Below are 20,504 nucleotides of genomic sequence, written 5' to 3' on the forward strand. Positions count from 1 at the left end.
AAGTCCATCTGTTGCTCTTTCCTCCTTAATTGTCCCTCATGTTGGTCTGATCTATATATTTGTACGGTATATAAAATGCAATATTTATCTTTCAAAAAGTATTTACCAGTGCTAAACCTTTCATTCAGTTTCTCAATGTCTGCATTGGTACATTTTAGAAGTCAGTATAAAGGATTAGTAGTGGTTAAAAAACACTTGTGGGTTTAACTATTCTTTTTTTTTTGTATAATTCCGCTTTAAGGGGACGTGGTAGGGTGTGCCTTATGCATACTTTTGCTAATAGGTGTCCCTCATACCCATCTAAAAAAGTTGGAAGGTATGTGTGCATCTCAAACCATTAAAAGGAATGTAAAGTCAGTACTTTACTAAAGCACTGACTTCTAACGGGTCCAAATAAATACTTTTATCTATGAATAGTACTGGACTTGGAGGCAACCATAATCAACCATAATCACATATGTATTTATATACCACAAAAGATGATGGATCGATAAAATTCAACAATAGTAATACTAATGGTAATACAGGAGATATCCTGATATTATCCCACAAATAGCTGAGTACAGACAGACTGTCTCTGTAGCTAAAACCTGCTTCTTCTATTACCAGAGTACTCTGAAAGCACTAGAGGAGTTCACTAGTATTTTTTAGCAAAAGGAAGTAATAAAAAAAAAAAACTATAAGCCTGCTTCCATAGATTCTGAGATCTGGATCTGCCCCTGGGTGAGATGTCAATGTTGGAGATCATAGTAACATACTCACTAAAGTTTATGTTCAGCCCAAACTTTTCCTTAGTTTTGCATACACTATGTAAGGTAATAAACCATGTCAGATTTTAACTGCTATCCATTAAACAGCTTTCCTCTCACTACCATTTGAGTTGGGAAAGGCTAGAACCCCTGCCTTTTTGTCTTTGTCCCTGTATCAAATGTTCCCTTAAAAATGACTTGGCTATATACAACATTTTGTTTGTACATTATTGTACATCCCATTTAGTGTCCAAGATTTTCACCTCTCCTATTTTTTCAGAAACATACTACAACAGAATATTAACTGTAATTATAATAATAATATTAATAACCTGCATTGAGTCTCTCATGTAGTGAATCACTTCAATTTGTGACAAGTGAGAATTTCCTTCTAATTCCTGCTTTCAAGGAATAGAACTCGTCTTTCTTCTTTTTATCCACAAGATGGCAACATTCACAAATTATTTTCATTTATGAAGTTTTCTAAAATTTCAAACCGTAAACCCAGTCTCCCAAAGGATTTTGATATTTAAATGAAATAACTAGGAATATCCAATGTCAATGGGAATATAATATTCCTTGTGACAATGTTACCATTGCCAGGCTTTCTAGAATGAGTTCATTCAATGTAATTACATTTTTTATTTGGTATTTAATGTTAGCTGCGGCCTTTGATGAGTATTTTGATTTTAATGAGTTTGTGTATTTTTTAATTTTTAGATTTTTTTTTTCTGCAAGTTGTGCTTGTAAGCTGATGTTTGATTGTGTATGCATCCTTTTTAAAGTATAAAAGCAAAACAGTTTATTTCATTTTAAATAGAGTGGAGAAGAAATAGAACACCTGTCAGCTTTTATTGATGCCTGTGTCCCCATTACGGAGATTCACCCAATCCAGGGCCAGATTAAGAACATCATGGGCCTGGTGCTGAGGATTTTGGTGGGGCCTTTTATAAACAATAAATAAATAAAAATGCAAACTATTTTTTGTTATAACAAATTAAATTAAAGAGAGAGAGAGAGAGAGAGAGAAAGGGGGTGAAAGAGGTGAGAGGGGTAAGGGAGGGAGGATGAGAGAGAAAGGATGCACATGAGCATGTGTGGGAATGACATCAACGCAGTCTGGCCAAGGCAAGTGACCAAAGGCACAGAACCCAGAAGGAAGACCGGGTGAATATGGAAGTGCCCGGGCCCTGCCGGATTGATCACAGCACAGCACTGGAGGGCTCAGTCTGACAATTTAAGTGTACCCTAATGTGCTAATATGCTGTGCATACTTGTACATTATGGCATAACCTACTCCAGGGCCTCTAAAAAGTAGTAATGTTAGAAAAGTTTACTACCGCTTTGAGCAATATGTACAGGAGCATGGAGGGTATGACAGTGGGCACTATGTACAGGAGAGTGTGTGGAGAGTAGGACAGTAAGCAGTAATTACAGGAGAGGAGTGTGGAGGGAGGGTATAATGGTGGGCACTATGTACAGGAGAGGAGTATGGAGGGTATGACAATGAGTAGTATCTATAGGAGAGGAGTGTGGAGGGTATGACAGTGAGCACTATGTATAGAAGAGAAATGTGTTGGGTATGACAGTGGGCACTATGTATAGGAGAGAAGTGTGGAGGGTATGGCAGTGGGCACTATGTATAGGAGAGGAGTATGCAGGGTATGACAGTGAGTAGTATGTACAGGAGAGGAGTATGCAGGGTATGACAGTGAATAGTATGTACAGGAGAGGAGTGTGGAGGGTATGACAGTGGGCACTATGTACAGGAGAGAAGTGTTGGAGGTATGACAGTGGGCACTATATATAGGAGAGGAGTGTGGAGGGTATGACAGTGAGTAGTATGTACAGGAAAGGAGTGTGGAGGGTAGGACAGTGGGCACTATTTACAGGAAAGAAGTGTATGACAGTGGGCACTATGTACAGGAGAGGAGTGTGTAGGATACGGCAGCGGGCGTTATGTATAGGAGAGAAGTGTGGAGGGTATGACAGTGGGCACTATGTATAGGAGAGAAGTGTGGAGAGTATGACAGTGGGCACTATGTACATGAGAGGAGGATGAAGTAATCTGGGAAGGAAAAATGTAAAGGTTTGTGGAAGGATGTTTAGGGACTGCGTAGTGGTTAAGCCGGCCATACATGGATTGAAATTACACCAATTAAGCAGAGACCAGCCATAGTCGATCTATGTATGGGCTAGCTGGTTTTACACAAGTCAACCTATTAACCAACTTGAGTACAACCCGCCTGTCAGGTTTTCCCCAAAACAATCAGTGCTGCCAGCTATAGTTAGCAACACTAATTATTGTATTCACTGGCAGAACACAATAACACTGGGGGAGTGATTGCCCCATTCACAGATCAGCAGGTGAGAGGGTGTGTGGGGACAGGCTGGGGAGAGATACTAGTCAGTCCCTGGGTAGGCACTGGTTAGTATCAGAGCCAGATACACACAGGTTACATACGCCATGATCGTTAAAGCAAGAGCAATAATTCTAGCACTAGACCTCCTCTGTAAGTCTAAACATGTAACCTGTAAAAAAAATTAAATGCACCGCTTAGTACACAACAAAACATTGTGCTAACTTTAGTGTTTTTTTTTTTATGAATGAAATAGTTTCTTTCCAAAAACAAAGTTTGAAAAATTGCTGCACAAATATCGTGTAACATAAAAAGTTGCAAAGACCACCATTTTATTCCACAGGGTGTCTGCTAAAACAATATATAATGCTGGAGGGTTCTGAGTAATTTTCTAGCATAAAAAAAAGATGATTTTTACATGTAGGAGAGAAGTCTCAGAATGGGCCTGGGTGGCAAGGGGTTAATTATCATAAGTAATATACAAATTATTATAAGCACTGTGAGTTCATCCTCTAGTCCAGCCTGTATTTAAACTGGTCACTCTGTATATAGCTTCGCACAGGCTGCGCAAGGAGCCCCGTATCTCCGGAACCATAGATGATAGCAGCTCCATATTTTAACCAATGCTGGAGTGGGTCTTTAGCTACATACCCCCCAATGTGGGGTCTCTGTGACTCCTGATCGCCGAGCTACAATCCTCAAAGTCGATCTTTATTATTTATTTATTTATTTTGGGCAAATGGGCCTATCTTGAGAAAGGGGCTTGGAGCTGCAGCTCCAATAGCCCCTATGTTAATCCGGCCCTGACCCAATCTACCCTCTATGTTTAGCATTACCACTGAGAGTGAAAGAAAATCTAAAACTTTGGGTTGCCCCCAGAAGAGTAATATAAGGGAAATCTTACAATGGGAACACTAGTTCTGGTGACTCGGGTGACAACAAGGGATTCCCTTGCTTTGGGGGATCTCTCACTTCATGTTTTAGCTGTGGGATAGAAAGTGAAGGGAAATTTCACCAGTGGGAGACAGATGGCAAAAAACTGACAGGCGTTTTAACCCTCCCTTACAAAAATGAAAAAAAGCTTAGTCTTTAGTACTTTAGTATTTTTTTCATTATTAGAATAACACTACACTACACTGCCAGTGATGGACTGGTTTGACAGGACAACTGACTATATTGTGTATACTGCGACCACTTTACTTCGTTAAGCTGTTTGTAACATTATCATATTAATGGTGATTATCTTTGCATTGCTTTCTACTGTACATTTCTGTACCTTACCATCCACAAAATATTTTGTGAGTATACTTTTGTTCATCTTAATCACAACTTTATTAAACTGTGGTTGGTGTGCCAACTTAAATTCATTTTTTTTAGATTTAGAGTCAAATGTAGGGATGAACAAATGTTCCTAGGTTCACTTCATCTAACCCACTCTGAAATCTGAAAATTGCAAACTTACATCCGAACCCTATTGAAGTCTTTGGGGCAAATTTTAACAATAGTCTTCATACTGTAGCTGCCAACTTATAACAAAGACATTTACTTGTTCAGAGATCCATCGTTGTCTTCACCGGGGCCAGTTGTTCACCTGTCTTCGGGTCCCCAGTGCCACCATGATTACTTTAAGGCTGTGTTAACACTATCATTGCATGCAGCTCACAGCAGGGGTCCGATGTGTCTCCATTCACCATTTGAGGTCCGATTTCAGGCCACATTTTTTGGTGAATTCGGACCTGAAACAGACCAAAAGACGCACAGGGCTCCTGTGCAATTCGCACTAGAGCCGCAGCGAGATATGTGAAATGGCTCCATAGAAAGCAGGTCAAAATCTCCTGCTATTGCAAATTGGATGCAAAGAACAGCAATAGTGTGAACCCAGCCTAAGAAGGTGGGAAGGTGGTTGGGCTCCCAACCCAAATCTCTACTCTTCTCCCTCTTCTTTCTGCAGCACTTCCAGGACAGGTCAGAGTGATGCTCTGTGCCAGCACAGACCAATCAGAATCATTCTGATCCATGCCAGAAGTGGTGATTGAAAGAAATATTCTAAAAATAGCAATTGCATGAAATGTACAGTTTCTACATACGCTAATAAAAAGTTTATCTTTGCAGTTAAAATATTTATTTTAACATATCTATATAATCTGACTTGAAAGAGGGTCATCTGGAAATTAAAACTTACCATTATAATGATATCAACTTGTCCATTATATGGCCGTAAGTCATAATCAACTGCCACAACACGGAATTTAACTGTTTCTCCTGGGCTGTAAGTCCTTTTGTCTGTCTGTGTGAAGACAGAAATGCTCCTCCTTATCAACTCCAACATATTTTCATAGTGGAAAAGCAGCTGATACTCCTGTGTTCCTTGCACAATCAGGCTATAATAATGTGATGCTGTTTGATTTGGTAGCTGATCTGGTAGCTGAAAAAATAAACAGAATATGATTCCCTTATAAAGAGTAAAAATATCCTTTCAACAATTCCCATTGTAATGTGATAAATCGAAAAGCCTGCATATTATATATATATATATATATATATATATATATATACTGTATATTATATTAAAAACATTCTGCCAACTGTGATCTGCGAAATTCCTGATTATGTATGTATATGTTCCTTAGACCAACCTGTCATCCACAATAAAGAATGTCAGTAAATTCAGCAATGTCAGCCCCCGTATTTCACTCACCCCACATGCATTTGTGTATGGTGTATGCATGTGCACAGGTAAAGACCAATGCAATCAAGGATCTGCATTAACAGTACAGCCACATACTGCCATTTACTTGTGTGGCAAGCTATAGGCTGCAGCTGCAGCCAGGGTCGCAGATAGGACAGTAGAACCAGCTGCTCCTCTCTCAACTCTGCAAACCTACCACTGACCTCTAAACTCTACAATACCTACTACTGACCTCCAAACTCTACAATACCTAGTACTGACCTTTGAACTCTGCATTGTTACTACTGACCACTATACTGTGTGTTATTTACCGCTGGCTCCTGTACTGTGCATTACTTACTACTGACCACCAAAGTCTGCATTGCTTTATATGACCACCAAACTCTACTTTACATACTAAGTACGTTTGAACTCTGCTACTTGTTCCTGACCATTGTACTGTGTGTTACTTACTACGGACCCCTGTACTGTGCATTATTTATTACTGACCTCCAAACTCTGCAATACCTACTACTGACCTCCAAACTCTGCAATACCTACTAACGACCTCCAAACTCTGCAATACCTACTACTGGCCTCCAAACTCTCCATTACTTACTACTGACCTCTGAACCCTGCATTATTACTACTGACCACTATACTGTGTGTTACTTACCACTGGCTCCTGTACTGTGCATTACTTACTACTGACCACCAAAGTCTGCATTGCTTACTTATGACTACCAAACTCTGCGTTGCATACTAAGTACTTTTGAACTCTGCTACTTGTTCCTGACCATTGTACTGTGCATTACTTTCTACTGACCCCTATACTGAGCATTATTTACTACTGACCTCCGAACTCTGCATTACTTACTACTGACCCCTATACTAAGCATTATTTACTACTGACCTCCAAACTCTGCATTACTTCTGAGCTCTGCATTACATACTAAATACTTCTGAACTGTTACTTGTTCCTGACCTTTTTACTGTGCATTATTTTCTACTGACCTTGGAACTCTGCACTACTTACTACTGACCTACTGAACTGAACAATCGCACTGCACGCAAACTGCAGGGCACCTCTGTGAACTCAGCCTTTCGCACATAAACATGTTCAAATACGCACCAGATTGAGCAGTTTTAAGCTGCATTTTTTTGCCAGCTCCCAGCAGAAAGATCTAGTATAAGTATTTTAATATGCTGTGTGCATGTAGCCTTACAGATCTGGAACCTGCAATATACCATGCATAAAGGGAATAATGTGAGACCAACAAGGCCAAGGAGATTCCTGATACCTGAACATTACACACACCTGTCCAGTGACCACTGCAATCTGTACATTGCATTCTTCCAGTCCCTGTACCCTGTATGCTGCCTCATGTTTTTAAGCCTCTCTGACATTTAGCATTTGTTTGCCAAATCCACATTTCCTTGCAGTATGTCACCTCATTCTTCTCCTCTGGGTGGCCAATGAGGGAGAGGGGGCACCACCAGGTAGGCTTTAATGGGCACCCTAATGGATGCCTTGACTGCAGCTCCAAAGGAGTGGGATTTTTACCCCCAGCATTTTTTTATGCTTCTCACTGTCCATGTGCATGAGGACTCAATGAACATAAAATATAGTTTCTTTCTTTATTTTAGGAAGCATCTACTTACTTTAGGAAGTGTCAGTATTCCAATAGAATCTGAAAAAAGAATGAAAGCACAAAAGTGTATATCAAGTATATATGAAGGGTAGAATAATAATACAGGTAATTCTTATGTATAATATTGTAAGCCTTTCTTTTCTATGGAATACATCATTGTCACACTCCGCAATAAATTTCAAGCTCACTGCTCAGTCTTTTTTTTAGTTTTTTTGTTGCAAGATCAGATGGTATTATGGACTTATTTTAAAAGTTGTGGGGTTTATTAAAAAAAAAAAAAATTCTGATTGTTGAAACAAAAAATAATAATACATAGAATCATTATAGTAGATTTTAATGTGGACACATCAAAGTATAATAAATTGTGAATTGGTACACATAAACTTCATAATGAAGAATGAGCACAAGTAGATATCCTGGCTTACAAAAAGATGCTATATATTAAATGATTATTTATATAATTTGGTCATTACCTTTATATTGGTACAACATTTTTTTAAATGTCACATCAACATTCATGTCATTTTGATAATTGAACCTGTAAGTGTTCCCTTTTATTTTGTAACATTTTGTGGGAAAATGAAGTATAGACTCTGATTAGTTGGGACAATGGTCAGGTTTGCCACTACCATGGATTTGTGGCAAATCCTGTGGGTTAGAAATCAGGTTACAGTCCTGGCAACTTTATGTGCGGGTTTCAGGGGTGGATCCAGGGGGGGGGGTAACAGGGCAATTGCCCCCTCCGAGAATACAAGTGAGTGGGTGGACGGGTGAGAGAGCCGGTGGGCGGCTCCACGGCTGAGAGCACGGGTGGCTCTGTCGGTGAGAGACAGCGGGTGGCTCCGCGGGTGGCCCGGCTCAGTGACAGTCTGTGAGCAGCTGCTGGCCAATCAGGGAGCCGTGGGGGAGCAGAGAGATTACATCATCTCTCACTGCCCGGTGTCTGCCCTGCATCCCTGCAGTTCCACCCTCACTGTGCAGTGTGCAGGCAGCCGTGGCAGCAGAGAGATTACTTCATCTCTCTGCTGCTTGACTGGTAATCTGCTGCCTGAGACAGAGCAAGAGACAATTATAGCAGGCAAGTGACAATCTGCATCATGTGGCATGGGATGTGACAAGTGACAATCTGCACAGTGCGGCATGGGACGTGGCAAGTGACAATCTGCATTGTGGGCATGGGACGTGGCAAGTGACAATCTGCATCGCGTGGCATGGGACGTGGCAAGTGACAATCTGCATCGTGTGGCATGGGACGTGGCAAGTGACAATCTGCATCGTGTGGCATGGGACGTGGCAAGTGACAATCTGCATCTGGTGACAGGTGACGTGGCAAGTGACAATCTGCAACGTGTGGCATTGAACGTGGTAGGTGACAATCTGCATCTGGTGACAGGCGACGTGTCAAGTGACAATCCGCAACGTGTGGCAGGTGACACGCTCGGGGCTCCCACTGATTGTGCATTATGGTGAGTTGAACCATTTCATTTTTTATAACAATGTAATAATAGTAATGCGCTTCAATCATCCTGACACCATAACAACCATGGCGCCATGATGATTGAAGCGCTAACACCAGCCATTTCCCTGATAAATTTACCCCCAAAAAAGATTTCTGGCAGCGCCCCTCCCGAGACTAGACTCTGGATCCGCCCCTGGCGGGTTTACACATGAAATTTGTTTTCAACCATGATGCACTACACTGATTTTTAACTATGGCGATAAGAGGTTTTCTGGATAAGCTAACTCCCTCACTGTGTAATGGGGGCACAGGGCCCTCATGTCCATGAATTGGAAGCTGCTGTAGAAAAATGATAGGTAAAGCTAATAAACTGCATAGAGAGATATTAGGACAGTTAGCTCGCTTATTAGACAATCAACCCCTTTGCTGTCTTTTTTTTTGGGGTCGTATTGTCCTTAGCTCTGTCACGATCACTTTAGCTCCGTCCCATCCCAATTTTTTATTTTTTTTTGTTTCAAGGTTTTTTTTATTATTATTTTTTTGTTGATAGATTATTTTAGGTTAACCTGCTTTTTTTTTTAAGTGGGCTTTAGTTTCAGGGGTGTTATTTTGGAAATTGTATTGTCTGTTGATAGGGCCTTTTTTAAGTTTGGATTGTTCAAAGTGCAATAGTCACTTGTTTATTTACAAGCAGCCTTTTGTTTACAATGCGATACTGTGCCATTTAAAAGAAAAAAGAAACAAAGTGCAAGAACAATGTGCACCTAAACCAAACACTTAGACTGTTAGCAATCCCTTGAAAACAAGGAGAAAATAAATGTTCTTCACAAACTCAAATCATCTGTCATTTGTGCACAGTATCTGATCCAAAAGGAACACTCTGCAGCACCTTACCAGATTTCAATGACCATTGTAATTACAAATGTTCATTCAGTGCATAATGGGTTAAAACCTCCCGCTGGCAGTTATATATCCTCCAGGACGTCACATGTGATAAAGCCCATAGGGCGGGGCCTTCGACAGTGATGTGATATTTTTAATATTTTTTTATTTTATCATATCATTGGTTTAGATCTAATAAGGGGCGATCTAGCGTCTCTCACTTCATTGTTATTCACTTTATTGCTAAGTGTATGATATGGGTCATAAGATTAACGGTTGATCCCTATGGTTCACGCACATGTGATTTATATGGTGGTATATCTATTTAGGTCACTATTGTGATGGTGTAGTGTGGTTTGTATACGGATTGTGCCACATACGATTCTTGGATATTTCACACTACTAATATACATGATTTGGTTATATTTATAGGATAGCGCAATTCTTTTATTTTCCATGTAATTTTTAAGGTATGGGATGCAGCTAAGAAAATTATAGGGATCTCTTGCCCTGCTAGATACACTCCTATCTGGGGAAATTATAGGTTCCCTAAGTTATTTACTCTGCAGGGCTGTGAGAGATGGGAGAAAGTCAAGGTGGTTCTATCAGTTTCTTCAGCTGCCCCACAAAACTACATGCCCAATTTTCCTTGGTTGAAGTGTTCTTTTCCCCTTCTCCTGTTTTGGATAGAATAGTACAAGCAAAGTCAACTAAGGGGCTTATTTCTGTAACATACATGGTTCTATTAAATATGTTTTTTACTAAGGTTTCCTATTCGTTCCAAGGCAGGATGGAAACAGGATATTGGTCCTACCTCTGCGGTCCCTCTCTCTTGCCTCTCTCAGCCCATCACATAGACTTGAATTTATGCATTCTATAGGCCTGAAATCTGACCCAGCCTGTGCCAGATGTGTCAAACCAGGTACTCCTATACATCTTCTCTGGTGGTGTCCCAAGCTCCCGATATACTGGGAGGAGGTGGATGGCACACTAAACGGTCTTCTGGATGTGATTATTCCTGTTGAGCTACTTACATGCCTATTGGGTTATCTTGATTCTTCTTTTTATATACCCCCTATTCTAAATACTATATTGCGTGCTCTTTAATGGCCCAAAGACAAATTACCCTTTGGTGGACCTTTCCATATCCTCCTACTGTATCTGATTGGATTTTTGATCTTAAGAATATTTCTTTTGAACAACACATATTTTTTAAGAAATTCAATGAGGAAATTTGATGAAATCTGGTCACAATGGATTGAGTCTATGTCCCCGTTATTGAAGTAAGCCAATTTGAATTCTAAATATTCTTTTCTATATAAGATATTTCATAAGTGGGGATCCCCCCCCCCCTTATTTTTTGTATGTAATGTCTGTATTTTTCAAGATGGAAAAAAATTTTAATTAAATAAAATCTGATATAAAAAAATGATATACATGTGATTTCTAAAGTAGTTTTAGCGCTGAATTTATTTTTTATATGTACAATGGGAGTTTGGAATCATTCATTTTTAGTGCTGGCAGCTTTTTCATTTAAATAGCCCGAGCGCAGTGAGTTTTTTTTTCTTATCTATAACAATCACTTATACTCATTGCACCCTCTATTCCCATATTAAAAGTAAAACTTAGGTGAACACCGATTACGCTTGTATTTAAAACTTTGCTGAAAACTGGCCAATTTTTGCGATGCTGCATTCTCTGCAGTATTTTAATCCTTGTATTAAAACATCTGCCTGTGCTCTTTGTCTATGGACAATTTGGACCTAGCTTTTCTTATTAAAATTGGCCTGCTGTTTGTCAATTTTACACTTTTGTATCTGCCGTCTTTTACTCCTTAAAGTGGTTGTAAACCCTTACAAACCACTTTGACCTACAGGTAAGCCTAGATTAAGGCTTACCTGTAGGTCCAAGCAATATCTCCTAAACCTATATGGTTTAGGAGATATTTGCCCGAAAACGGGCACCGCTGTCTACGGCGCATGCGCCATAGACAGCGGCGCGCAGGCGCACTGAACGCGGCAGTTCCAAAAATGGAGCTGCCGCATTTGTCGACTCCCGTGCGCATGCGCGGGAGTGACGTCATCGACGCCACAAGCAAGATGGATGCGGCGTACTACAGGGGACAGCGCGACTTCGCTGGCTCCTGTGTCAGGTAAGTGACACATAATGGGCTACTATGCGATGCATAGTAGTCCATTATGCTTTACCTTTGCAGGGAAAAAAAGAGGAAGTAAACTCATCAGGGTTTACTTCCTCTTTAAGCTTCATGTACACTGGCCTACATTTACTGCAGCCACAAGAAAATGCAAAACACGGCAAAATTGAGACGTGATTTTTGCTGTAATTTTGCTGCGTTTTGGGTTTTCCCACGGCAGTCGGTCAAAACGTTCTTCTCCTGAACGTGATTCGTCTGCATTCAGGAGAGGGAGGTTAAAGCTCACCTAAACGCACCAGCTCCTAAACTCTGCTAAAAGCCTGGCCTTTATGGACTTAAGTTTAGGATCTTTGGCCACTTCAGCTCTGGAAGGATTCACCCCTAAATGACCAGGCCATTTTTTGCGATACGGCACTCTGTTGCTTTACCTGACAATTGTGCGGACATGCGACGCTGTACCCAAATAAAATTGATGTCCTTTTTTCCCCACAAATAGAGCTTTCTTTTGGTGGTATTTGATCACCTCTACATTTATATTTTTTGCGCTAAAAACAAAAATATACCGACAATTTTTTTGACTTTTTGCTATACTACATATCCAATAAAAAAAAGTAGAGAAAACTCATTTATTCATCAGTTTTGCCAATATGTATTCTTCTACATATTTTTGGTAACAAAAAACACATTAAGTGTATATTGATTGGTTTGCGCAAAAGTTATAGTATCTACAAAATAGGGGATAGATGTATGGCATTTTTATAATTATTATTTTTTTTACTAGTAATGGCAGTGATCAGCATTTTTTAGTGGGACTGCAACATTGTGGCGAACAAATTGGACACTTTTGACACTTTTTGGGACCAGTGACATTATTACAGTGATCAGAGCAAAAAATATCCACTGATTACTGTATAAATGACACTGGCAGGGAAGGGGTTAACACTAGGGGCGATCAAGGGATTAAGTGTGTCCTAGGGAGGTGTTTCTAATTGTGGGGGGATCGGACTGACTGGAAGTACAGAGAGATTGCTGTTCCTGATCACTAGGAACAGACAATCTCAAAGTACTCTCCTGTCAGAATGCTTTGTTTACATTGGCAGATCCCCATTCTGCCTCTCTGAAGAGTGAACGCGGGTGGGCAGTGGACATCATGGCTGCTGGACCAATGAGTCACCCACTGTGCATCGGGCGTGAGCGCCCGCTGTGTCTCTTGCACGAAACTACATACAGGTACATAATTTTTCATGCAATGGGGTCAACGTGCCGCAGTATATATGTGGTGGGCGGTCCTTAATTTTTGCTATACTACATATCCAATAAAAAAATGTAAAGAAAACTAATTTATTCATCAGTTTAGGCCAATATGTATTCTTCTACATATTTTTTGTAAAAAAATTGCAATAAGCGTGTATTGATTGGTTCAAGCAAAGGTTATGGCGTCTACAAAATAGAGGATAGATTTATGGCATTTTTATAATTTTTTTTTTACTACTAGTAATGGCGGTGATCAGCGTTTTTCAGTAGGACTACGAAATTTAGGCGGACAGATTGGGCACTTTTGACACTTTTTGGGACCAGTGACATTATTACAGTGATCAGTGCTAAAAATAGCCATTGATCACTCTATAACTTACATTGGCAGGGAAGGGGTTGACACTAGGGGACTATCATGGGGTTAAGTGTTCCCTATGGAGGTGTTTCTAACTGTGGGGGGAGTGGACTGACTGGAAGAACAGAGAGACTGCTGTTCCTGATCACTAGAAACAGACAATCTCACAGTACTCTCCTGTCAGAACGGGATCTGCTTTGTTTACATTAGTTCATCATTTTGCCTCTCTGAGGAGCAATCGGGAGTGGCCAGCGGACATCACGGTCTCCGGACCCGCTCATTGGCTCCCCCGCTGTGCAGCGGGTGCCCACAGTGTCTTTGCGCATTTAAGTCCGCCCTGTCGCAGTATATATGCGGTGGGCAGTCCTTAAGTGGTTAAAACAAAACGTGTTCCTGCTACATAAAAAAGCCTTTTGCCCAAACTTAAATGGGTCAGATTGGGATGCTGGTGCTGTGTGTAAGCCATGCTAAATGTAAAAGAAAAAATCTATTACATAGCCAAATATGTGCTGCCAGTGTACACTGTGGGTAAGAATGTTCATGAAAATGGTCCTGTGCTGTAACATGATGTACAAGGCACCCTTCAAGCATATTATTCAAAGGCTCTGTGCATTTTATATATCGCCTTTGAAGCCACTTTAAAAGATCCTCTCCCCAATGTACAATATTACATTTTATTTTCACTATTACACGTTCCCCATGGCAGAAGCCAGCTTCCTATGCATTTTTTGAAAGTTGCTTGCCTTTTAGCCCTAAAAATAGCAGGAATATTTGAATCCCCATAGACTTCAATGTGATTTGCGGTCAAGTTTACATTTGCCGAACTTCAAAACGGATATTCCAGAACCCTTAGTAAATCAAGCTTGGCAGATTCATTCATCCCCACTGCTTGGTTTATATAAAGCCTCATACACACGATAGGACTTTGTACAAACTTTCCCTTAGATTTTTGTACAAAGGGCGTCGGCCCTGAACTTGTATTGCATACACACAGCAGGACTTTTTCAGCCAACTTTCACCATTCACGTGGTTTTTCTGCTCTTTACCGCCACCTTTGGTCAACTTCTGTATTGTTGTCTGATCTTTTGCATTGGTTCTGAGCCTGCCTGTTTGTACTTTGTACAAAAGTCCTATGGTTTTCTGTACACACGATCAGACTTTGCTCCATCGGACTTTTGTTGCCAGAAAGTTTGTCCGTTCGCACAACCGACAAAAGTCAGATGAAAACCAAAAAAGTTTGTCCGATGGAGCGTACACACGCTCGGATGTTGCTCCAAAACAGCTAATTTGCATGTTTGTTGTCAAAAAGTCTGATCATGTGTATGGGCCTTAAGCCACAGCTTTGTCTTTTAGAATTCACCAAATCATATCACAGTTTAGGATCCAGTGATTGTACTCAGTGCAAAAGTATGAGTAAAGGCCCATACACACGATCAGACTTTTTGACAACAAACATGCAAATTAGCTGTTTTGGAGCAACATCCGAGCGTGTGTACGCTCCATCGGACAAACTTTTTTGGCTTTCATCGGACTTTTGTTGGCTGTGTGAACGGACAAACTTTCTGGCAACAAAAGTCCGATGGAGCAAAGTCTGATCGTGTGTACAGAATACCATAGGACTTTTGTACAAAGTACAAACAGGCATGCTCAGAACCAATGCAAAAGATCAGACAACAATACAGAAGTTGACCAAAGGTGGCAGTAAAGAGCAGAAAAACCACGTAGTTTGGTGAAAGTTGGCTGAAAAAGTCCTGCTGTGTGTATGCAATACAAGTTCAGGGCCGACGCCCTTTGTACAAAAATCCAAGGGAAAGTTTGTACAAAGTCCTATCGTGTGTATGAGGCTTAAGATGTAAATGGAGAAAAATCCATGCATTTCGTAAATGCTTTGGTGAATTTTTTTAATTGTTAGGGTTTCTATTTTAGTGGCTGTACCAAATGCAACAATATCATTTTTCCTAACTTGTTAACTCAATGGTAGCTATATTCACTAAAATTAATATTGTTTGATAGGTTACTTTTTTAGATATGACTAAATACATACGTAGTTAAATGTTCATGTCTGGGATGCTGTATTTACTATCAAAGAGTTCCTTTCCCCAACCACCAGACAAATGAACATACATTTTTTCAAACCTTACTTATTTTTGATGTAATTGCTTCTATAAAAAGCTGTGATATCTCTATCACAGGAGCTAGGTCCATCTGCAGGGAGGAAGGATTATTGAGGCTGGCAACATCACATCCTTTGCATTCTGTGGGCATGTCTTTGTAAATGACACGTTCCATGATGTATCAGGACAGTAGTGATGCCAGTGGGTTGGTGGGTGTAATTGGCATGGTGACATTGCTTTCATGTCTTCACCCACTCTGCACATTCTCACCTAGACATGTGCAGAATGAAAAGATTTGTTTCGTTATGATTCATTACATGCATAAATTTGTTGCGTTAAATTTGTTTAATTCATTTAGTTTGTTTTTGGAATTCATTTAATTTATTCGAATTTGAAAATGATTTGAATTTTCCTAATTCGGTCAAATTGAACTCAATTCAAAAGAATTCCAAAAATTTGATTGACTCAAATTCTATTCGAATTGCATTCGAATTTGAATTGAATTCCATTCGAATTGCATTTGAATTTAATTCCATTCTAAATCAAATTTCGATTTTTGGAAGATGGTTATATTCTTTCTATTCTATTGTTTTTTTTTTATTCTATTCTTTTCTTATCTATTCTATTCTTTTCTTTTCCATTTTATTATGTTCATTTCTATTATGTTCAAATTTGAGTCTATTCTATTTGAAATTCAAATTTCAGAAAATGGCTATATTGTTATATCCTTTCTATTCTATTCAAATTTGTATTTATTCTATTTGAAATTCAAATTTCAGGAGAAGGTTATTTTTTTTCTATTTTATTCTATTCAATTCTATTCTTTATTCTATTACATTCTATTCTCTTTTTTTTATTCTATTCTATTCTTTTCTTTTCTATTATTTCCTATTGTATTCAAATTTATTCTACTTGAAATGTAAAAAAATAATTCTTTCGGATCCGTTTAAATTAGTTTCTATTGTCATTTGGAAATTCAGATACATATAGGCTGAGAAAAGATGGACAGGATGATGCTGTAATTATAAGAGTATCATCCACTGTTCAATTCCAGCTGATGTGATGACATTAGCACAGTTGTCACTTAAAACACAATGGGGCAATAAAAGGGACTAGACACCTGGTTGTACCTAAGGCAGGCAGAAGTGTACATTCCTTTGCACAGGAAATAACAAAAAAGAATGACTTTTTAGGATGATATAATGAGAATGCTGCTGCTAAGGGAGCACACAAGATAAAAAGATATATATTTGCCTAGAAGACTGTTGAATTTTGATTTTGCACAAGATGAGCTTTAAAAACATTAGTGTCAACAAGCATAATGCCACGTACACACGACTGGACTTTCCGTCAGAATAGGTCCAACGGAATCATTCTGATATTCGGAGCGTGTGTGGGATAATCCGATTGTTTTTCTTAAAAAAATTCTGACGGACCTAGAAATAGAACATGTTTCAAATCTGTCCGAAGGACTCAATTCCTATTGGGAAAACCGTTTGTCTGTATGCTGGTCCGTCGGACCAAATCTGACGCTAGGGCAGCTATTTGCTACTGGCTATTGAACTTCCTTTTCTAGTCCTGTCATACGTCATTACGTTCAAAATGAACAGACTTTTGAATGGACTTTAGTCTCCGACCGTGTGTACAAGGGCTTATACCAATAACAATATGGAAATTTATGTGTGCTTTAGTTCCCTTTAACCCATTTCAAGGCGAACATATTTTCACAATTCTATTTTGATATGTTCTACCTTAGTAATGGCTTTTTTTTTGGCAGATGTTGGTTTTCTGCATTTGATGTACATTTTAAAAGCTTAACAAATACAGATCATCAGGTTACCATTATCTTAAATGATGTAATATGGATGATATTTTTGATGCTGCCTTTGACTTTAGTTACTTTATGTTACATTTCTTTGGATGCAGCAAGTCCGATTGAGATGCAGTTGCACTGCAGGCAATAGCAGATCAAATGCAGCCTTTTGCCATGTTTTGTGTGCTAGCTAACTACTTTTGAAAGTAAAAGGCAACATTTCATAATAAAGCCCACCTACACAAGCCTAGAACAAATGCTATACTATATATACATGTATAACATAATACAAATTAACTTCTAATTGCCTTTATTGCCACTGAAATTAAATTCTTCAAAAAATTTCTTACCATTAAAAAATAGTTCACTTTCCCTAACTAAAACATCTTCTCTGTTATCTGCAGGTGTAATTGAAGCAGTCACATTAATTTCCCAGTGTTCACCAAACCAGTGAACGGCAAGTGTTGTGTCCATGCCAGCAATTATATTGCTTGGGGTAATAATGTGGAATGAAGGTCTGTTGAAAAAAAAAAGGACAATTCTCAGTGTGTATAATTTGCCAACACAAACCTAACACTTTATGAGCTGGCACATGAAAATAATACTGGAATAAGCTTTTTCACATAGCCAGTAGGTATCCCATGCATCCTATACTTATTTTTTCGAAAAACCTGAAAGTAGGGACTTTGCTAAAGTTTACAAACAAAAAAACAACCAGTAGAAATGGAGTCTTAATTTCAAGGGATTTTAAGAATCTGAGCAATCCATTTTGACATTAAAGCTGGGGGTTCAAGTAGGTAACAATTATCTTGCATAACCCTTGGCTAAACCAATTAGAGTAAAAGCTATACTAGATTTTCTAATTTCCAATATATCTAATGTGTAGGATTTTACCCCTCCATTCATTTGCCTCATGGCATATTTGTGGGAAATCATGACAGTTTTCTGAAAAAATTAAATTTTAAAAATAATACATGCAAACAAAAAGGGACAAACAAGTATGTTACTCGAACAGAACCTTGTAGATCAAATAGGACAGGATTGTATGAACCTCAAGTGGAGCAAATTTCCTTGTTTATTGGCTACAAACAAGATCACAAAAAAACAAAAAATTGTATAAGGTAACCTACCCAGCATGACCAATGCTTAAGATGAGTGATATCGGTATAATTCCTTTGAGAAGGGGTGTCCACATCTTGTTTCTCTGAGGTGTGGAGAAGGCAGCACAAAGTATGGCCAAGCTGGTGCTTTATAGCTTCTAACTTGTATAAATAAGATCTGTTGTCCTAGAAATAGTCTTTTCAAGTATCCATAAACTTGAGCTCCAGAGAATTATTCTTCAAACACACCTTTACAATTCATACATGTATATTTGCATAAAGAAATGGGAAAATCCCTTTTACAACCTATAGTAATCCAAATTAAGATTTTATTTCCTTTTCTTTTGATGCCAAAGATGAATAATATGAAACATTGTCACGTCTAGTATCAGCATTACCAGAGAGATAAAAGGATTATATTTTAGTTTTCACAATGGGACAATGGATTGCTGCACATGAGCATGCAGCAGGGAATGAAAGACTCCTAGTCCTCCCTCTTCTTTTCATGGTCCTGCTGTATTGGCAATTGCATTAGGCTAACATTAATGCAGATTAATTTACTTATGCTAGCTGTGCTTAAAAATAGATGTTGTTTTTTTTAACATGTTTATATTATATGGAATTCAGGTTTTACTTCCAAATGTTCTAGGCAGGTATGCTAAAGATAAATACAATGTTCTTTATTTTTTATGGAGGGTAAGAGAGAAAGAGATTATCTACAGTAGCAACACTTAAAAGCATTGCCATTTACTTTTTCATCATCAATCCTAGGGCCTATGGATAAAAAAAAATTATTTTCTTTTAAAGGGAATTTTTTGCAAGTATGTGGTAAGACCACATAAAGGCATAGAGGCCAAGAAAGCGCATTCTCTATAATAAATATAATGTAGTATTTGAGGCTGTCATAACACCGCAACAAAGGATCATTATTGACTCTGGTCCAACAACTTGTAATGTAAAGCCTAGAGATGGGCCGAACAGCCCCCCCCCCCCCAGTTCGATTTGACTCTCAAAACTTTAGAACATTGCAAAAGTTTGGAGCAACGAACCCCATTGTAGTCTATGGGACCCAAACTGTAAAAATCAAAAGTTCCCATTTTGAAGGGTTATATCCAAGTTATTGGGCATACAAAGGATATGGGGGGGGGGGGGGGGGTACTGTCCTAGGGGACATGTATCAACTAAAAAAGTTTGTAAAAAAGATCATTTTTAGACATGGAACCATTCTGCATTAAATTGGATATTGCATTGGTAGAGATTCCTGGGTGGTGGGAAGCACAGGAGAAAACATCAATGGCTTCCGACAGATAAAAAGAAGAGAGCCACTAAGAAGAAACCAGACAAAGGCTGGAAGGGGGCACTGCAGGCACTGCAGGAGGGGAGGAGGTGGGACGGGGTGAGGTTCCCCAACTGAGGAGGCAGAGGCTTGACGTGGGCACCATAGATGAAGCTCAACCTTCTGGGGGGATCCGGAGAGTGGGAAGGCGTGGGGAGACTCCGGGTCCCAAGGCCTTTCTCAAGGCAAATTCCCCCACAGGACATGGGGCTGGGGGGAAGGGTAAGCGGGGGGTTGGGTTGAGGGAGGGGGTTGGGGGGGTCTCTCCAATATGTGGCATAATACAGTCAGCTGGGTTTATGGGTTACTGGGAAAGGTTGAAACTAGGGCAGATAGCATACGTCAGGAGAAGCTTAGGATGGGTGGTTGGATGGATGAACCTATAGGAAGATTGGGGGTGGGGGGTGGCTCTAATACAGAGGCCTACATTAAAGGTTGTGTCTTAAAATGTTCGGGGGCTAAACACACCCTGCAAAAGAGCCAACATCCTAAGAGAAATTAAACATCTAAACGCAGATGTAGTTCTATTCCAGGAAACCCATATTGCGCAGGATTCTAGCTTGAAGATATGGTCCAGTGACTATCAGCTGCGGTTCTATGGGGAATC

General features: G+C 39.4%; 1 protein-coding gene across 1 annotated transcript in view; it reads right to left on the minus strand.

The window, feature by feature from the left end:
- LOC143988097 (CD109 antigen-like) overlaps window positions 1-18,742 on the minus strand; it is a 169,851-nt gene extending 151,109 nt beyond the window's left edge. Inside the window, exons 1-4 of the mRNA XM_077487380.1 lie at window positions 18,592-18,742; window positions 17,812-17,978; window positions 7,440-7,468; window positions 5,292-5,534 (exon numbers count right to left, since the gene is read on the minus strand). Coding sequence (XP_077343506.1) covers window positions 5,292-5,534; window positions 7,440-7,468; window positions 17,812-17,978; window positions 18,592-18,656 — 504 coding nt within the window. The 5' untranslated portion in view covers window positions 18,657-18,742. The remainder of the gene's footprint in view (window positions 1-5,291; window positions 5,535-7,439; window positions 7,469-17,811; window positions 17,979-18,591) is intronic.
- Between the last annotated feature and the right edge of the window lie 1,762 nt (window positions 18,743-20,504).

The sequence above is a fragment of the Lithobates pipiens genome, unplaced genomic scaffold (assembly GCF_037356315.1).
Source record: "Lithobates pipiens isolate NorthernLeopardFrog02 unplaced genomic scaffold, aLitPip1_a1.2 Scaffold_18, whole genome shotgun sequence".
Taxonomy (NCBI): domain Eukaryota; kingdom Metazoa; phylum Chordata; class Amphibia; order Anura; family Ranidae; genus Lithobates; species Lithobates pipiens.